The 21,750-nt window shown below is 40.9% G+C and overlaps 1 protein-coding gene across 5 annotated transcripts in view; it reads left to right on the top strand.

Annotated features, from left to right (window-relative positions):
* LOC124268113 overlaps positions 1-19,597 on the top strand; it is a 29,398-nt gene extending 9,801 nt beyond the window's left edge. For 2 of the 5 annotated variants that reach the window (XM_046703132.1, XM_046703130.1), the window contains exons 2-6: positions 4,416-4,612; positions 16,662-16,720; positions 17,576-17,636; positions 17,799-17,867; positions 18,751-19,597. In XM_046703132.1, coding sequence (XP_046559088.1) covers positions 4,588-4,612; positions 16,662-16,720; positions 17,576-17,636; positions 17,799-17,867; positions 18,751-19,406 — 870 coding nt within the window. In that variant the 5' untranslated portion in view covers positions 4,416-4,587 and the 3' untranslated portion in view covers positions 19,407-19,597. Of the gene's footprint in view, positions 1-144; positions 179-4,415; positions 4,613-5,680; positions 6,031-16,661; positions 16,721-17,575; positions 17,637-17,798; positions 17,868-18,750 lie in introns of those variants that run through there. The other 3 variants (XM_046703131.1, XM_046703133.1, XM_046703135.1) reach the window with 3 other exon arrangements.
* Positions 19,598-21,750: the final 2,153 nt, after the last annotated feature.

The raw sequence follows: 21,750 nt of genomic DNA, 5'->3' as shown, positions 1-21,750 counted from the left end.
TTAATTATTGTATGAATGTGCGCCACCACAATGTTTTTAGTAATGGGTCTGGTCGACCAACACACTCACTCCTTCATAGCATCCCCAAATGTAGTGTGTAGTGTGTAGTGAGTAGTGTGTAGAGCTTGCCCTGTCCTGTCCAGTCCTTGTAATGAAGAGAGGGATTGAGTAAACCTAGGTGAGTATAAAACCTGGTGTTGATTTAATTATTGTATGAATGTGCGCCACCCTCACCCCTCACTCCTTCACTTAGCATCCCCAAGTGTAGTGTGTGGTGTGTAGTGTGTAGAGCTTGCCCTGTCCTGTCCAGTCCTTGTAATGAAGAGAGGGATTGAGTAAACCTAGGTGAGTATAAAACCTGGTGTTGATTTAATTATTGTATGAATGTGCGCCACCCTCACCCCTCACTCCTTCACTTAGCATCCCCCAAGTGTAGTGTGTAGTGTGTAGAGTGTAGAGCTTGCCCTGTCCTGTCCAGTCCTTGTAATGAAGAGAGGGATTGAGTAAACCTAGGTGAGTATAAAACCTGGTGTTGATTTAATTATTGTATGAATGTGCGCCAGTACATGAACGCAATGTGGTTAGTTATGGGTCGTGGTCGACCAACACCTCACTCCTTCACTTAGAATCTCCCAACCGAACAAGCGAGTTGAGAGCTTGAGCTTACATTTCATACTGACCAAGTGGAACGGTCATATTAATAAGTTACTGTTGAAAGGCCTTCTGACACCCAATCGGCAGTTACGACAATAGTATACTCGCTATTTAAACAAACCTCGAGGATCTGTGCCATTCCCTCCAGAGTCCACAATGCTGTCTACCGATCTCCATTTATGTTATTCAACATGCTGCTTGATATATATTATACATCATAAGTTTAGACTCTCTGGTGTAAATGTAGCCACTTGCTTCAGTCAACTGTTCTAAACTTGATTTTGCAAAATATTCCATTCAGTTTAAATAATAAGGACTCTGCTCAAAGGCGCTCAGTCATATGCTCTCGAGAAGAGGAATATTTTCAGTTTTCCTCTGAAGTTTCCCAGAGTCTCAGTGGATCGCAGATCTTCAGGGAGCTTGTTCCAGAGGTCAGCACCACCCTTGGAGAATGACCGATCTCCACAGTGACAGTCAAGCCTGATGTCGATCTTAAGGCTCTACTTGGCCTGTATGGCTTGATGAGCTCCTGGATGTAGCTTGGTGCTAACCCATGGAGTGCCTTGAATACCAGAACCAAGACTTTGAACTGTATCCGTTCATTCATTGGCAGCCAGTGCAGACCTTTTAGTACTGGGGTGATGTTGTCGAATTTCCGGGTACCCGTGATCATTCTTGCAGCAGTGGTCTGTATCCGCTGCAGTTTGACCAACTGAGTCTTGGTTATGCCATACATGAGGCTATTGCAGTAGTCCAGTTGGGAGATGACAAAAGCTTGGACTAGTGTCTTGACTGCCTCCTCAGTCAGATACGTTCGGATTAAGGTTTAAAGGTACGATTTACACATGAACTGATGTATTGTAAAACAAATCCGTAACATTGAAAAGCTTATTGTCATGAGTTCAGTAAATGATTAAAAATCGGTGAAAATTGGCGAATTCTTAACAAAACGCAGCTGTTCACATGAACGATATTTTTACATGCATTTTAGCAAATTAATGCATGATCCTCGTACAATCCATCTGAATAAAGTTTGCCGTTGGTTCCAACAAGTTAGTTAGTGATAGTGTTAAGTACCGCCACCGAAACGTTGCACTCATTGCAATTAGGAAGTTGACTATCCATAGAACTTGGTTTTCTTCATCTTTACAAATTCTAAAATGCCTCTCAAAGAAGAAACTACTCATGTTGAAAGTACACCGCGATTAATCTCGGCGCTAATAATATGCCTTTGTGTGCATGTACACGGCGCGTTATGTAGCTGTGTTGAGTAAGTGAGTGACTTAATCTCTAACGTCACATCGGCAATATCTCAGCCATATCGTGACGAAAACAATTTATACAATAAAAATGAAAATAATTTGAAAAGTAAAACCTGTCTACGAATGACGGTAAAAATACTAGAGTATCACAGATGTGAATATAAAACTAGCCTGTAAAACTAAAACATTTTAAGACAATACAATTTAAAACACGGGATAAAGATCGCCAACAACTGAAGGTAGATCACCATACTAGGAACTATGGGGACTTACATTACGTAGCTGTGTTGAAACCTCTTGCGTCACTGAATGTATCGATGTCCTTTAAGTTGCAGCATGTTCAATACCATATACAGTGAGTTCTTAGACTGAACAACGCATAACTTATATAGATTATAGATGTTGCCACTGATATAGACCAACGCCGAGGTTTTCAGATTTAGGAGGCGTAACAATGTAACACGCCATCATTGTCCAACAGTTGCATAAGAAGATAATTGGGGATAAATTGAAAAGATTACATGTTGACATGGGTGACAGCTTAGCATGTGCATGTGCATGTGTCGTGAAGTCTTCAGGAAATGTCTTGTTTGACCAATAGTATCTATGTGATCTTGTTTATCAGCTAACCTGCTTTAAGGCAACCATGTTCAATAAGATTATCAGCGGTTGATCTTCTGAAATAGGACACCATATCACGTGTAAGCATTTTTATTAGTATGGTCCCTATGCATTTCAGTAACTGTGTCCGTCAAAGTCACACACACGGATCTAAGGTTTTTGGAGACAAACTTGAAAGGACTGAAAATGATATCCATTCAGTTTTTACACATTAAGTATGTGTTGATTTACACATTTAACATCCTTAGATGACCGACTCGTGGGTAGGTTCGGAATGGGTCTGGTGTTTTTATTGTTTATTGTTTACCACTGCACCCATCGATGTGGCAACCATAAAGCAGCGGTGTGTATAGCGTCGAGTCTGGACCAGACAATCCACTGATCAACCCACGCAATTGGGTTACAGTGACATGTGTCAACCATGTCAGCGAGCCTGGCCACCCGTCATGTTAGTCTAGTCGCCTCTGACGACAAGCGTTGGTTGTTGAAGACCAATTCTAACACGGATCTTTACGGGTATTCGAGTTGGGTCGATAATTTCTCAGTTATTATGATAAGATCCAGCCGCTCAAATACCGCACGGTGGTGTGGCAATGTTGCAGGCTATAGAACCCAAGCGCAATGAGTTGTAATATTTGAAATGCAACAGTACGCCATTTATATGCATCAGGCAAGCAACAGGTGAATAAGGGTAAGATGGATGAACGCCGTCTATCGAAATTAGAAGCGACGGTTAGGTGTTGGTTTTAGTGTGACGTACAGAGACATATATACGAAGTACGGGGAAGTGTTTTAAAGTTGAACTGATATGGACGTGGTGACAGTAAAGTGGCAACAACTGTTATGAACACAATATATAATGATACACAATGATATAAAGGTACAGGATACTACCAGTTACAGCCATAGTTATGACGCAGCGGTTCACGAATGATTTAAATACGAGATTGATGGTAAGCAATGGACATGTAATACGTTTTGCTACTACATTGCCCATTACCTAGTAAGTATTCCTTTTGCGCACTATTTATTACTGAAGTTGAAGGGTTTTTTCTACATTGTTTCTAAATAAAATTGTGTCAGTTGGCCATAAAGATATATGTTGAAAAAAGCACGCCATTATTAACGGAGAAACCGTAATACTTAAGAAAACGCATTTTTAAAATCATTAAACAACTTGCTTCGCAATTCTTATTTCGCATGTTGAAAAATCATTGGATTTAGAGCATCGCGTGGTCTTGAGTCATGGAATATTTCACAAATTAGACTATTGTTAACTTACATGCGAGTATGGTCATATTGATAGTTGAACAGGGTATGAACAGTGTGATAAGGTAATGATTGAATTTCTTAGACAAACATTATCTGCACATTTGGAGATATACGTTTATCACGACATATCCCAGAAGAGACACTCCACACAACAGACATTCTTTCGGCCCAGGCATGCGTGATAAGGTAACATTGGTGGCATTTAACAAGGGAAAGGAAAAATATGGAAACAAATCGAAGCCATAAATAATAAGTCCCAAGCTCTAGGCGGATATGTTCCCTTGTCACGGTCGGGGTCTCCTGATGTATATGGCCTCTTACAGTTTCCTTTGACGCCAGTTGTTGTTGCTGGTAGCTAGGACTTTGGTGGCTTCACACATTATGGCATGGTTTTGGTTCTTGTTGATGTGGCCAGAGATTGCGGATTTGAGGTCGAGTTTGTTGACGGCCGTTTGGTGTTCTTTGAGTCTGTTGCTGAGGGATCCAACAAATGGACCAACACAAAACTGAGTTAGGAACAGTCCTATGTTCAAATAGCAGACAAGGGACCGAAATAACAGACACAAAGCACACTATGTGGGAAAATAATATTGGCCATACTTTCAGATCACTGCGAGCACAACTTGATCAGCGAAAGAAGGAGCTCCTGGTGGATATTGAAAGGTCAGACGAAGGAGACTCACACACTCGACATACCTGCAGCTGTCTTTAAAACCAACGACCTGTCAAAGCTGAAATACATCGGATTTTGTGATTTTGTGCCATCTTGACCAAAGAAATGTCTAAAGAAGAACATGCAAGAGGTATTATTTATTCGTTTCGTGCCCATGTGGAACTGGAACACCGTTCCATGATAGTGTTTTTACAGACACAGTATTCTTGTTAATACACACCTTTCTATAGTGTTTTATATTGGATTACAATTATATGTCCATAGTGTTATATTTTCCATAGGATCTACAATTTTTCTCAGTGAATTTCAGATGAATCTAGAACTGTTTGGGGTTGAATCTAGAAAACTAAGAAGTGTCATCCCAAATCTTACATTGGACTACTTTCAAAATGGCATTGTGTATTCATAGCCTTCGGCCTTGGAAACCATGTCAATTTACATTTGTCCAGGGGTAAACAAGGTACGTGAATACTAGTTGTCAGACTTCCATTTTATGGAAACCGCGATGGCTGAGTGGGTTAGATCGCAGACTTTATGTGATTAGGTGCCTGACTCTGAGAGTTTTGGTTCAAATCACGGATGGACTCAACCTAACAAAATTTGTACTTTACTCAGAAAGTGTAATCCCAAATAAAACACTTTAAACATTATTCTTAGCAGCATATACATGTGTTAATTATTGGGTGTACACACAATTTGTAAACACTTGCTCATAACATATTGGGAATTTTACAATCGAGATTTCGTGTGGATGTATAACGGATTTTGATGCTTTTTCTTCCATCATTGCGTTGTTTCAGACAAGGAAACTAAACTGAAGATGACTCCGTGGCTGACATAGAAACCAAACTTAAGAACCTGCAGTTGGTAAATAAAATAATATAATGTATCATAACCACTAAAGAAGAGCGTATGAGATAGTATGTATGACTACAAAGTATTAAATGTACTAAAACCAATTACAATGTAAGACAACGATCTAAAACAATTAAATCCGTTTCCAGAAGTACATGGCCATAATTATCTGTCCAACGTTTTCAGCACATCGCAAAACTGAAGAGGAACATTGACTGAGACAAAAACAAAATCGAAATACTTGCAAACTAAATACCAGAATTAACAGCCTGACATGACTTACAAACATTCACTTTATCAAACAGAAGTGCATGGTAGTATCAGTTATTTAAGAGGTGTTCGTTGACGACAAAGTGGGCACAGTGGATAACAATTTATTTAATATAGCATTATAGCTACACGCCATATGCCCTATAACGTTGTGAGACCATTGTATGGGAATCCAGGAACATCCCTATGGCAGTAGACTATAAGTTCTATTCGGTACATCGTGTGCCCTTTGTCAAGTTTAATTCTCAACATTATTATTTTATATTCTTTTTGCCTACCAGTCACCTACCTAACACCTCTCCATATGTCCCGACATACATACTTACATATAATAATTTACGATTATGGCTTATCGTATCAGGTCGTCGAAGAGAAAGAAAACATCGAGAAGAGAGACCTCAGAAACCATCGATTTCCTGATCGGTAAACTCAAGTCCCTTTTACTCCTTTACTTTCATCGTTCAGATAACTGATTCTGAGTTCTAACACTAAAGTAGTGGCTTGTCTGTTGGCCTTATTATTGAGTGAATGAATTTACAGTCACATCGGCAATATTTCAGCCATATCGTGACTAGCCTTATTACTGACATTCACTAAAAGATATAACAATGTTGTACTATCATAGTTATAACAATGTTGATGTTGCAGGAATGCTCATTGAATGATTTTCACCTGCTGAAACCAGGCGCCTTGGACAAGTCGATGGTGCTGAAGTGTATGTTCATAATCTACCCATTTACCATCTATGCTTAAACTACCAAGTCAGAAACTATTGTCATATCATGGAGGTGATTTGGTGGCGTTTGGCTACCTTAACCACCCAAAGTATTCATATTAGAATGTTCATTATGGAGACATCTGTTAGACATCGACGTACAAGTATCCGGTCTTTGTAACATGTTTGTTTGTTTGTTTGTTTACTGTTTAATGCTGCAATCAGCAATATTCCAGCAACCGTTTGTAAATAATCGAGTCCGGACCAGACAATCCAGTGGTCGTTTGCAAGAGCATCGATGTCCGAAATAGGAATGCGATGACATATGTCTGACCACTCAATCCCATTACGACGAACACAGGTTTAGTGAAGACCAATTCTAACCCGGATCTCCACGGTTCTTGAGTAATATGTCACCTCACTGTTTGTTATCCTGTCTAAAAGGCAGGAACCATTTTCAAGCTGACCGCCACCAGTGTGTCTAATCCAAGTTTTATTTTTGACAGGACTTTTCAAAATAGATGGAATATCAAATTTAGTGGCCGGGACCAAAACATTAGTTCGTTATAAACGTGGTTTACTGTAGAGCTTGTGCCCCTAACGTCGAGCAGTAGTTGAAGACTTAAACAGGCATAAACATTTAATCAAACGTGCAGGAGCGGTTTCATCATGATTTGCACATTCTTGGCCGGCGCCTTTCGGTTTCATACTTGAACTGGGAAGGTTCGTGTCAAAACAATGCGTTAATGGTTATTCCCTTCAGTACATTTCGGGCGGTGGGGTAGCCTAGTGGTTAAAGCGTCCGCTCGTCACGCCGAAGACCCTGTTTCAATTCCCTACATGGGTACAATGTGTGAAGCCCATTTCTGGTGTCCCCACCGTGATATTGCTGGAATATTGCTAAAACGGCGTAAAACTTAACTCACTCACTCACTCTAGTACATTCCATGTTAATAAGTACAATTGTCCTAAGATACCAGCAATTCAGTTCCTGTTGGTCATTGTCAGTTTCGTATCAGAAGAAAAACAAACAACAGACATCATCACATACCTCAATTATGATGTACCAGAATGGTCAGAAGAGACCATGACATCACTGAATGATACTAAATTAGGTGTTAAAATGTCATGACCCACATTATAAAACTGACATGTTGCTATCTCTGACCCGTCTTGTTAGTGCTGACGATCTACTGTATCCCAGCGAGTCTGTTCTATAACTGCACCCTGCTCCCGAATCAAGCAATGCGGTCATACGACACAGTGATAAAAGTGAGTTGAGTTTTACGCCGCCTATTAGCAATATTCCAGCAATATCATGCCGGTGAACACCCACAAATTGGCTTCACACATTGTAACCATGTTGGGAATCGAACCCGGGTCTCTTGCATGACGAGTGAATGTTTCAACCACTAGACCTTCAGGCCCAGTGATATGATCCTTTTACGGCTTTTCATTCTTAGATGCGAAGCGTTCATCTGTCTCTTTATATAAGTCCATGAAACGTGTAGAGTAACATCTCTGTGATTCCTGCATTTTTTTGCTTTAATTAATATTCGCTCATTTTAGTAATTCATATATGAGATACAGCAACTACATCCTAGGGAGAATTTTGTTTTCTGAATCAGTGATAACAGACCAGCGTCTGCTAGACTGGTTATTTGTTGTACCTCCTTTCAGAATGTTACAGTCAGTAGATCCGATGTTTTAGTGTCAGGGCTTGACATAATATACAGACATCAGAAATTGCTGACGGGGTTTAGCTCTGTGGTCATGTGGACGAGGCATCCGACTTCCAATTAGAAGGTCCAAGGTTCGAATCAGATCACGGGACTCAGTAGTTCTATTGCCTGTACATAACCAATCATTGACCAAAACTGACCTTCACGCTTTGTTTTTGTTTGTTTTGTTTTGGTTGAGTTTTCATATTGTTCTTTATATTATGTTTGTTTTAACGTTGCATTCATCAATATTCCAGCAATGTTACGGCGGTTTGGAAATATTGATTTTAACCCGGATCTTTAGCAATATGTAACCTCACTGTTAACTATCCTGTCTCAACGGCTATAAAGCTACTGAGTCCCGTAATGGGATTCGAACCATGGATCTTTTGATCGGAAGTCAGATGCCTCGTCCACATGACAACAGAGGCAAACACCGTCAGCAAGCTGACAAAGCGAAAATGTCACCGGTATAATTATTTCATGCCCTGCAACATAAACTGAATGTAACTTTCAGGAAACGAGGTACAACATGTGACCAGTCTAGTAGACATTCATCTGTTATCACTGATTCAGAAAACAAAGTTCTCTCCAATGCTGTTGCTGTATCTCGACTATTTTTTGTTTAGAATCAAAATTAGTGAAATGAGTGAATATGAATTAGAGCAAAAACCACCATCAGGAAGCAGTGATGTTACTCTGCAGCTGTACACGTTTCATGGTCTTATATAAAGATACTGATTTACGCGTTACGCCTAAGAACGCACACCCATACCAAGCTCTTATCATTGGGGGCGGTCTGATAGCCTAGTGGTTAAAGCGTTAGCTCGTCACGCCGAGGACCCCGGTTCGATTCCCCACATGGGTGCAATGTGTGAAGCCCATATTTTGGTGTCCGTTACTGATATTGCTGGAATATTGCTAAAAGCGGCCTTAAACTAAATTCTATCTCTTACTCTTATCACTGTGTCATATGACCTCGTGGCTTATTTGGGGAGCAGAGCACGGTTATAGAGCGAGGCATGTCGGGATACAGTAGATGGTCAGCATTATCAAGACGGGTCGGAAACAGTAGCATGTCATACAATAACAAATAATATGTAATCTGTCTCATGAAATTTTAACACCCGGTTTAGTATCACGTAGTGATTTCACGGCCTCGTCTGAATACTCCGGTGCATCATAATTGAGGTTTGTGGTGCTCGGCGCTGAGGACATAACCTCTACGATAAACTACGTTTATTACGAACACGCTTATAGCGAACTGATGGATATTGCGAACTTCTGTTTTGGTCCTGGCCAGTAAATCTTATCTTTATTATCCGCCCGTGGAAGATACTGCAGTGTAATAATTTTACGGCTATATTACGCTAGTGTAATACCGCCATACATATGACGTCATAATGGTTTACAGCTATGACGTCACACTGCTAATACCTTTGCCACAATGGTATTAGGCCTTGGTTGACTCGCGGAAAGCTGAGAATCATCACACAGAAGGGCACTTGCTGTCAATTTATGTTGATGAGTAATAAACAGAATACTAAACTCGATTCCGCGAAATACCATTGTTATTAAACTCGTGAAAGATTTAGTATCATACCAAATCATTAACTCGTTTAATAAACATGGTATTACACGGAATGTCGTTTAGTATCCTGTATATAACAAATAGACTTGTCAAAAATGAAACTCGGGTCAAACACACCAAAGGCGGACAGCTTGGAAAATGGTTCACTGACCAAAACTGACCTTTACGCTTTGTTGTTGTTTTTTAGATTGTTCTTAAGATTATATTTTGCTCGTTTCTTTGTTGTTTAACGTTGTATTCTGCAATATTCCAGCTATGTGACGGCGGTTTGGAAATATTCAGACAATCCAGTGACTGACATCATGAGCATCTAAACCACATTTATGTTTTACAGGTATACATCTGAAGTATGACACAGATAAAATAAACCTTGACTACGCACACATCAACAGAGAAGGGGACTTAATCAACAGTAGGTCGGACGCCTGGTCTGAATTAAGAGGGAGGCTGACGAATTACCAGGGCGTATGCAGCACTATCTCCCTCCCACATTCTAGATATGTTGACTACTGGGAGACGAAGATAAAGGTCAGACTGAACAAAAAACTCGCATCGAACGACCACATCCTGGAGATTGGTCTCTTTGCTGATGACGTGCGGGACATGGATCATTACAAAGCCGGTCGTTCTCGTGCCTACAGTTTGATAGTCGCCCACTCTCGTTATCGCGAGGGGATATACAGGGAAATCAAGGTGGGTGATGATGATGCGATACATCTATCTAACGCCATGCCCAACGAAACAGGGACACACGACCTACACTACGGTGTTGCCTATGATGACGCCAGGAAGAAGATTGTCTTCATTGATGTGAAGGAGAACGAAGCGATGGGTACATTTGACAGGGTAGACACAAGTCAACCCTTGTGGCCGATGTTCGGGGTTCTTAGCACGCCACTGAGTACCCACTCTGTCATTATGAGACTTGTAGAGGACATCAAAATGACAACAGAGAAGAAAGCAACGATTGTCAAGGCACTGAGGCTTGCTTAAGGTGGCCATGGCGGTGACTGCCAACACACTTGTAGTAGACAACATCACCATGTCGGAGAAGAAATGTCCTGTTATCAAAGACACTGTCATAATGTCATGTTATTATAATCAAGCTTTAGACACGTGTTGTCTAGATGTATAAATATTTCTTACTATTATAATGGATTTCCGGTACTCATCGCACCGCTGTCACTGACATGAATGATTGATTTCTCGTGACGTCATTTAATTATATGGATAAACTCCTTCACATGGAAATTGCTTTCGATCGACCGCTTGTAGTATATTGAGATTTTGCATTTTTGGAATCACATAGAAGTAGTGTAACACACCGCTTATGTATGTACTTATGTATCGCATGTGTAACATCTGACCTTTAGCTAAAGAAAAAAGAAGAAAAAAAAGAGATTTTGCATGTACCATGTACACCTCGTGCTGCCGTTTTTAATAAATAGATCTTGTAACACCACCCTCCTTGCATTTGTCGTATTTTTTGCGAAGCGAGTGCTCATTATAGCATCAGTGATCAAGTGGTGAGTGAGTGAGTGAGTTTGGTTTTACGCCGCACTCAGCAATATTCCAGCTATATGGCGGCGGTCTGTAAATAATCGAGTCTGGACCAGACAATCCAGTGGTCAACAGCAAGAGCATCGATCTGCGCAATTGGGAACCGATGGCATGTGCCAACCAAGCCATCGAGCCTGACCACCCGATCCCGTTAGTCGCCTTTTATGATAAGCTTGAGTTACTGAAGGTTCATTCCAATCCCGACCTTTAGGGGCTGTGATCAAATGGAGTGTAGGAGTAAATTTGACAACTTTCAATTTTTATGATTGTTTGTTCGATTATAATTTTATCATACCTATGGATGGATTCTGCATAGGGAAACGATAATACTATATATTTTAGTTATGATAGCAAAACATTGTGGGGTAGGGAGAAATCAATGTTGTTCATTTTCAAAGGGAAGTAATCGTAATATGAAGCGTTATAAAATCAGGAATACAAACACTTTCTTCTTCAATCTTTGTTTATAAATTATATGTTGGGATGTTTAAACTGTCTTTAATATATATAGCATGGCCTTTTCTGTGCGGCATACGATTATATCTGTTATCGTCACTGACACATATTATAATAGATGTGATACTATCTTGGTGATATTTATATACGTTTTGTGTTTCTTTAATCTAAATTGTGATAATGTGATACACGTTAGTTTTCCGAACGCAAAAACATATCAACGAAAATACATACATATCTAATATTGTTTTAGTGTATAGAAGTAAATCCGATTTTCATTAATCGCTGAAATTTTGCGAAGAAAACCCATTCCATTTGCGTAAGTGGAGGTAACAATCAATAACAAGCTAGTGTATGTTATTTTATGTGATTGTTTAACAAACATTTCATTACCTAAGCTCTTCCCGGAACATTCCCGCATCAGCGATTTGTTATGTTAAGGAAAGTTTTGTGAACTTTATTTCAATGAAATAGAAGATGTGTTACTAACATATAGTTTTGTTTCATTTTTCATGATTATCCTGCCAATATTCCATTATGGGAACATACCTATATTTTGGAACCGTCCGAGATATCACTATGAAATGTTGGATTTTCTTAGTCACGCCGTTATAAAACTCTCCTGTAAATTTGATGTGTTTCTGACTATGGAATCTAATACCGGTATGATAAAGGTTAAAATCATGTGACAAGTGTTCCTGAATGCCTTGTCAAAACTGTCCTTGCACAACAGGTCATCTGGTTTTAATGGGGGATATCAATATATTAATTCTGTATTTCACTCCTTTGCTATATCTTTCTTTGACATGCCAACATCTGTCAATATCCTACAGCACGTGTCTGGTCCAACTCATCAATCAGGTCATACACTAGACCTAGTCATAACCAAGGATAGTCGTGATATTTAGGATGTCGATGTTAGTGACAAACAGATATCTGATCATTCACATATTCAGTGCTCTGTCAAATTCACTAAACCCAAGAAAGTGAGAAAAGAAATTACAGACAGACTTGAAATATAGACGTTATGCAGTTTTCTAACGGCATTGCATCTTTTGAGCTGCTGCAGTGATAAGACTGGTGTGTTAACTGCTTGCTCATCAAGGATATTGGATAAGCATGCTCCTCTGATACCTAGTTCTGTTGCCATGTGTCCTCACGGTGGCTGGTATAACGATTACACCTGCAAGCAGAAATAGATATGCCGTGCAGCTGAAAAACAATGGCGTCGATCAAAATTGGAAATTCATCGCCAGTTCTCCTAAACAAGGAATAATGTCAGTAAAGCTTTAGCAGCAGCCGAACGAGCGTTTGCATGCACCTCGATAGAACGCAGTTGCAGCAAGTTCGTGGAATTAGATTCCTTTTTGAACAGTCTTTTGAAGTGGGATAAAGATTGTAATCTATTCAACATGTCAGCTTTTTCCTCGCCAAGATATGGGATATGATCGGTAAGCTCTTCCCTTTTGCTCCTTTACTTTCTTCGTTCGGATAACTGATTCTAAGTTCTAACACTAAATTAGTGGCCCTGTCTGTTGGCCTTATTATTAAGTGAGTGACAGTCACATCGTCTATATTTCAGCCACAACGTGACTAGCCATATTATTGATATTCACTGCAAGATGTAGAAATATTGTACTATCATAGTTATGGCTATGTTGATGTTGCAGGATTGATCAATGAATACAACGTTGACGTCACCAATTACGTTCACTTGCTGAAACCAGGCACCGTTGACAAGTCGATGGTCTTGAACTGTACGTTTATAATCTACCCATTCACTACTAAGTCAGAACTTATTGTCACATTCTAGAGGTGGTTTGTGGGGTTTGGCTACCTGAGCCACCCAATGTGTTCCATAGTAGAATGTTCCTTATGGAACGACTGTTAGACTAATTATCGACGTACATGTATCCGGTACTTGTAATATGTTTCTTTTCTGTTTAACGCCGCAGTCGACATATTCCACCAACAGTTTGTAAATAATCGAGTCCAGTGGTCGTTTGCAAGAGCATCGATGTCCGAAATAGGAATGCTGCGATGACAAGTGTCAACCAAGTCAGCGAGCCTGACCACCCGATCCCATAAGTCGCCTCTTACGACAAACACAGCAGGTTTGGTGAGGACCAATTCTAACCCGGATCTTCACGCTTCTTGGGTAATATGTCACCTCACTGTTTGTTATTCTGTCTTAAAGGCAGGGACCATTTTCAAGCTGTCCGTCGCTGGTGTGTTCGACTCAAAATAGAAGTTCGTAATATCCATTAGTTCGTTATAAGCGTGTTCATTATAAAAGTGGTTTACTGCAGAATGTGTGCCTCAACGTCGAGCATTAGTTGAAGACTTAAACGAACATTAACATTTATTCAAACACGCAATTTTAGGAGCGTTTACTTCATGATTTGCACGTTCTTGGCCGGCGCCTTTTCGATTTCATACTTGAACTAGGAAGTTGCGTGTCAAACAACACGTTATTGGTTATTCCCTTTAGTACATTCCATGTTAATTTAGTACAATAGTACTAAAATACCAGCAATTCAGTTCCTGTTGGTCATCTTCAGTTTCGTATCAGATGGAAAACAGACAACAGACATCATCACATACCCCAATTATGACGTACCAGAATATTCAGAAAAGAGACCATGACATCACTGAATGATACTAAATTAGGTGTTAAAATGTCATGAGCCACATTATAACCTGACATGTTGCTATCTCTGACCCGTCTTGTTAGTGCTGACCGTCTACTGTATCTCGGCGTGTTTGCCCCTGTAACTGCACCCTGCTCCCGAATCAAGCAATGCGGTCCTGAGACACAGTGATAAGAGTGAGTGAGTGAGTTGAGTTTTACACCGCTTTTAGCAATAGTCCAACAATATCACGGCGGTGAACACCACAAATTGGCTTCACACATTGTAACCATGTGGGGAATCGAACCCGGGTCTTCGGCATGACGAGTGAATGTTTTAACAACTAGACCTTCAGATCGCTCCCAGTGATATGAGCTCCTTATGGCTCTTCGTTCTTAGACGTAAAGCGTTTATCTGTGTCTTTCATATAAGACCATGAAACGTGTAGAGTAACATTTCTGTGATTCCTGCATTTTTTGCCTAAATTCATATTCACTAATGTCATTAATTAAAAAAAGCATACATGAGATACAGCAACAACATCATGGATAGAATTTTGTTATCTGAATCAGTGATAACAGATGAGTGTCTTCTTGACTCACCGCACCTTACATCTCTTTAAACGAACGTAGACATGTCACCGAAATTTGGAAAAACGGCTTCGCCCTCACGTCTTTCATTCCGAGTTATGAAAGGGTGATAGTTTCCCAAATAGCAGGTCACCCGGGCAACATGTTAGTTTCATCCATGGAGTCAGAGTTAAGGGCCGACTCACCCGATGCCCTATCAGGTCTTATGACTATGGCACCAGGCTCCACACTCATCATAGAAGTCGCTCTTGGGGGCGTTATTAAGGGTTCAGGCCTGCAACTTTTACCTGGGGTGACAGTACATTGGGACGACACCGTAATGCGAAGCCCCATGCGTTGCAGTATTGTCATACGACGGAGCTCGGACCCCTCACTGAGATTACTGCTCCCCTCAATAGAACTCCCGTGGGTTAGTATAGACCAGAAGTTACCTATTGACCTTTCCCGTATCTTCCGATGCGAGAATCTAAGCCTTATAAGCCTCAAGTACATTGATCGCCTATTAAATAAAGCCCAATTAGAAAATATCTCATAAGATATATTATATGCACACAGAATGGGTCTGTACCCAGTCGTAGAGGAAGTCGCGAAGACACTGGAAACCGTAGACGGGTTCCGCTTGAGACAGTTATGCGACATAACACACCATCTAGAACAAGACCGCGACAGACAGGCAGCATTGTACAAGAAGTACCATAGAGCTTCAATGTCGTGGACGGGGCCGATACCACCCTTATGGCAACCAGCATGGGGTTAGGGGCAGTAGGTGTGGGGTTGTTGGCCACCATCGTAGCAACACCCGTAGTGCTAGGCATCGAAATAACAGCTGGGGTCTCAGGGTTTGCTGGAATGATCTTTAAGTTTGTGTCACGCAGGCTGCATCGTAAGGCATTGAAACACGACGAGATCAGGATCCTAGCCGATGCAAAGTTAAACACCATAGACGACCATATTTCCACCGCTCTCACTGACAATAAAATCTCAGAGTAAGAGTTTCGTTTGGTCCTCTCTGAAAATATCACGAAATGAAACGAGAAATTCGAACCAAGTCTCGTAAGACTGCCGTCACCGAAGACGAGAAAAAAAGGTAACATAGAACAGGGGATACAACAAGCCCAGCAAGCCTTCATTACGAAAACCAAAGAAATCATAGGAGATTCACGTTAAACTGTTTTGCTGAGATCAACATCACGTAGGGCAGCAACGGGCCGCCGTCAGAGAGGAATCACGGCACAATGTTACCCCCACAATGTTACCCCCACAATGTTACCCCCAATGTAAAATATTTAACATGGCGAGTGATCCCAATAGTATCCTGTCACATTAAACTGTTTCCTGTCAACACGACATAGTGTCACGTGATCAGGAAAGTGTTGGTTCGCGGTCATAGTGACCAGGAAGTTAACTGGGAGCTCAAACCTGGTATATACAATAGCGGAGAGAGATAAGAGCCTGACAAAAGCTTTATTTCATGAATGAAGCTTTATAGAGGCTTTTGTTGGACTTGATCTCGCACTGGGGGTACGAGATCAAGGACCGGTAGTTATTGACACAATGCCATTGTCTAGTCAGGGGACGAGTTGTGGTTAAAGCGTTTAGATACTTAAAAAATGTGTTAAGCCACGCACTTTATAAATATTGTAACACTTGCTCATAGTCAGCTGATGTTGGAATTTTACAGTCGAGATTTCTCGAGATTTCTTATGGATGTCCCATTATCGCTGATGGGGCGTAAAGCACCAATTATTCATTCATTCTTAAGGGTGTATTTACATCATGGTGTTGTTTCAGACAAGGAAACTCAAACTGAACATGACTTCATAGCTGAGATGGAAATCAAATATAAGAACGTGAGTTTGGTAATTAAAATAATATAATGCACCATAACCGCTAAAGAAGAGCGTATGAGATAGTATGTATGACTACAAAGTATTAAATGTACTAGAACCAATTAAAATGTAAGACAACGATCTAAAACATTTTGAATCCGTTTTCAGAAGTACATTACCATAATTACCTATCTAATGTCTACAGCACATCGCTTGCCGCGAATAGCTGTAATATTGCTGATGCGGGGTTAAGGAATAATTATTCATTCATTCATTCATTCATTCATTCATTCATTCAGCACATCGGAAAACAGAAGAGGATCATTGACTGAGACAAAACCAAAATCGAAATACATGCAAGCTATATCAGAATTAACAATCTGAGACTGATATGCTTTTTAAACATTCACTTTATTAAAAAGAGGTACAAGGTAACTTCAGTTATTTTGGGTCACGCTGGACACCCGGGTTCGATTCCCAACATGGGCACAATGTGTGAAGCCCATTTCTGGTGTCCCCCATCGTGATATTGCTGGAATATTGCTAAAAAATGTGTAAAGCTAAACTCACTGACTTACTCATTCAGTTATTTTGGAGGTATTCGTTGACAACGAAGTGGGCACAATTTATAGATAACACTTTTATAGTGACTACACATCGTAGGCCGTTATAAGGTTGTCAGACCATTGTAAAGCAATCCAGAAACATCGCTGTGCCAGTAGATAAAATATACGGCATATTCGGTACATTGTATGTTCTTTTCCGAGTTAAGTTTAAAATATTTAGATATTTGTACATACCTATCGCCTACCTCCCCATATGTCCCGACATACATACTTACAGACAATAATGTCTGATTAAGGGTTATCTTTTCAGAGCATCGATGAGAACGAAAACATCGTGAAGAGAGCCTCAGAAACCACTCATTTCCTGCTTGGTAAGGTCCAGTCACCTTTGTTCCTTTACTTTCTTCATTCAGATAACTGAGTCCAGGTTATAACACTAAAATGTTGGCCTGTGTGTTGGGTATATTATTGACATTCACTACAAGATATGAATATGTTGCTTTATCAAAGTGATGGCAATGTTGATGTTGCAGGGCTGCTCAATGAATGCGATGTTCACCTGCTGAAACCAGACGTCTTGGACAAGTCGATGGTGCTGAAGTGTACGTTCATAATCTACCCATTTACCATCTATGCTTACACTACAGACCTCTGAACCCTATTGTCACATCATGGAGGTGATTTGGGGGCTTGGCTACATTAGCCACCCAGTGTATTCTGTAGTAGAATGTTTTGGAACAACTGTTTGGCTAATGATCGACGTACAAAGTGTTTGTTTGTTTGTTGTTTAACGGCGCAATCGGCAATATTCCAGCTCTATGGCGGCGGTCTGCAAATACTCGAGTCTGGACCAGACAATCCAGTGATGGACAGCATGATCATCCATCTACGCAATTGTGATACGATGACATGTGGCAACCAAGCGAGCCTGACCACCCGATTCTGTTAGTTTTCTCTTACGACAAGCATAGTTTGCTGAACACAAATTCTGATCCCGATGTCAATGCTGACTATATTTGGGATACAGCAACATCATCCTAGAGAGAATTTGTCTTCTGAATCGGTGACACCTGATTAGTGTTTGCTGGACTGGTCACTTATTGTACCTTCTTTCAGAATGTTACACTCAGTAGATACGATGTTTATGTGACAGGGCGTGAAATGATATACATATGACATTTTCGCTTTGTCAGCTTCCTGTGGCCATGTGGACGAGCCATCCGACTTCAATCAAAGGTCCATGGTTTGAATCCCATCACGGGATACGGTAGTTTTATGGCCTGTACATAACAATCAGTGATCAAATCTGACCTTCACGTTGTTGTGTTTTTTATCATTTTTGTTCTTAAGATTATCTTTTACTCGTTTGTTTGTTGTTTAACGTTGCATTCAGCAATATTCCAGATATGTGACGGCGGTTTGAAATTATTCAGACAACCCAGTGATTGACAACATGAGCATCTAATCCACGTTTATGTGTTGTAGGTATACATCTGAAGTATGACACAGATAAAGTAAACCTTGACTACACCCACATCAACACAGAGGGGGACTTGATCAACAGCACGTCTGACACCAGGTCTGCAGGGAAAGGGAGACTGACGAACTACTGGGGCACATGCAGCACTATCCCCCTCCCCTTGGCTGATTGTCCCCAGTACTGGGAGACGGAGACCAGGGTCGGACTGGACAAAACACTCACAGGGAGCAATCTCATCCTGGAGGTTGGTGTCTGTGCTGAGGAAGAGATGGACATGACTCACTTTGTAGCCCGTCGTCCCCATGCCTACAGTTTGACCGTCCACCACTGTCCTACTCACAAAGGGATATGTAGGGTAACCTTGAAGGAGGGAAAGGTTGTGTTACATCTACCTGACACCATCCCCAACACAGCAGGGGCATCACACACACTACACTACGGTGTTGTCTATGATGACGCCAGGAAGAAGATTGTCTTCATTGATGTGAAGGAGAACAAGGTGATATCGACGTTAGACAATGTAGACTCCAGTCAACCACTGTGGCCGATGTTCGGGGTGTTTAGCCCACCTGTCGTCACTCTCAGCATGAGACTTGTGGTGGGCAGTGACATCAACATGACAGAGGAGAAGAAAGCCATGATTGTCAAGGCGCTGTCGTGATGTGGCATGCTAAAGCCGGGCATGGTGGTGAGTATGATCACACCCAGATACGTATGTATCAACATGACGGAGGAGAAGAAAGCTCTAGTTATAAGACACTGTCATGATGCCATGTTATGACACCGGCGGCCATGGTGGTGAGTAGGAACACACAGAGATATGTACCAACGATATCAACATGACGGGGGAGAAGAAAGCTCTAGTTATAAGACACTGTCATGATGCCATGTTATGACACCGGCGGCCACTGTCGTGAGTAGGAACACACGGAGATATGTACCAACGATATCAACATGACGGGGGAGAAGAAAGCTCTAGTTATAAGACACTGTCATGATGCCATGTTATGACACCGGCGCCCATGGTTGTGAAGATCAACACAAAGCGTTGTGGACAGCGTCATAAACATGGCAGAGAAGAAAGTTCTGGTTATTTTATGATGACGGTACTTCAGACAGACAGACAGACAGACACTAGTCTAAACCCTGTCTAAGCAAGATGCTCCTCACTGATTACTACTAATCTCCTCATCGTGTTGCTGTCAGGACTTGAAATGTTTGTATTATAATAGCTTTCTACACATTGTTAACGTAGAGGACACTGAGTCCAGCCGTACTGTACACATTGTTAACGTAGAGGACACTGAGGCCAGCCATACTGTACACATTGTTAACGTAGAGGACACTGAGGCCAGCCATACTGTACACATTGTTAACGTAGAGGACACGAAGTCCAGCCATACTGTACACATTGTTAAAGTTCAGGACACGGAGTCCAGCCATACTGTTCACATTATGTGTATCCTGTGGGTCATAAACTCGCTTTAAAAGAACAAATTATGAACGTGAAATTTGTTGGTGACACTGTCAGTCCAGCCATACTGTACACATTATGTGTAGCCTGTTGTCTGGGGCATGAACATGCTTTCCAACATCAAATTATGAATGTGAAATTTGTTAGTGACATTGATTATATCGGACGTTTATGATTTGAAGAAATGTACAATGTAAGACCAAGACTTGTAAAATAAACTAGTGCACTATTACACTTCTATTATGCTTGTATACACATATAAGGTCTCTGTATTGTGTAGGGAAATAAAATTAACATGAGAAGAGCAAAAGAAATTATACATTATACTCATGGAAACTAATAAGGGAACACATGAAAGTGCAAGTGTTCCTTTATTTATTTCCAGAATTTCACTCACAGTACAATACATACCTTGTGAAGAAACCTGGAAAAGAATAAAGGAACATATGTACTTTCAGGTGTTGCCTTATTCGTTTCCATGAGTATATATACAATTAGTTAATAACAGTGGCTTGCATATGAAGTGTCGATGTAAAGTTGGCTTTGGGTATAATCTAACACAGCAGGACATCTTCGTGTATTTATTACTTATCCACATCTACTTTTCAGCAGCAATCTCACACTACCAGCTTGTGTGGTGTAGGGAATGTATTGAAGAGGGCAGCATGTACTGATGGGCTAACATGTATTAAGACGCCAACATGTTTTTAGAGGCTAACATATATTGAGACGCCAACACGTTTGAGAGGCCAACATGTAGCCAACATCTATTGAGGCTCCAACATGTTTTGAGAGGCCAACATGTAGCCAACGTGTATTGAGTCTACAACATGTGTTGAGGCTCCAAGGTGTATTGAGGCTCCAACATGTCTTGAGGTGCCAACATGTTTTGGAAAGAGTTCCGCCTATTTTATAAGGTACTTTTCATTACTTGTGTATCTTTGTATTTATTGAAAACATTAGATGGGGGGTACGTAAGGAACTCTAACCCATGTTTTGAGAGACCAACATGTTTTGAGGCTCCAACATGTTTTGAGAAGCCAATGTGTATTGAGGCTCCAACATGTGTTGAGAGACCAACGTGTATTGAGGCGCCAACATGTTTTGAGAGGGCAACATGTAGCCAACGTGTATTGAGGCTCCACCATGTTTTGAGAAGCCAATGTGTATTGAGGCGCCAACATGTTTTGAGAGACCAACGTGTATTGAGGCGCCAACATGTTTTGAGAGGCCAACATGGAGCAATATGTATGAGGCGCCAACATGTTTTGAGAGACCAACGTGTATTGAGGCGCCAACATGTTTTGAGAGGCCAACATGTATTGAGGCACCAACATGTTTTGAGAGACCAACGTGTATTGAGGCGCCAACATGTTTTGAGAGGGCAACATGTAGCCAACGTGTATTGAGGCTCCACCATGTTTTGAGAGGCCAATGTGTATTGAGGCGCCAACATGTTTTGAGAGACCAACGTGTATTGAGGCGCCAACATGTTTTGAGAGGGCAATATGTATGAGGCGCCAACATGTTT

Source organism: Haliotis rubra, unplaced genomic scaffold (assembly GCF_003918875.1).
Source record: "Haliotis rubra isolate DU_JTF1 unplaced genomic scaffold, ASM391887v1 Scf1360, whole genome shotgun sequence".
Classification (NCBI taxonomy): Eukaryota; Metazoa; Mollusca; class Gastropoda; order Lepetellida; family Haliotidae; genus Haliotis; species Haliotis rubra.
Note: the sequence above shows the minus strand (reverse complement) of the source record. Positions and strands in the feature narration are given on the sequence as shown.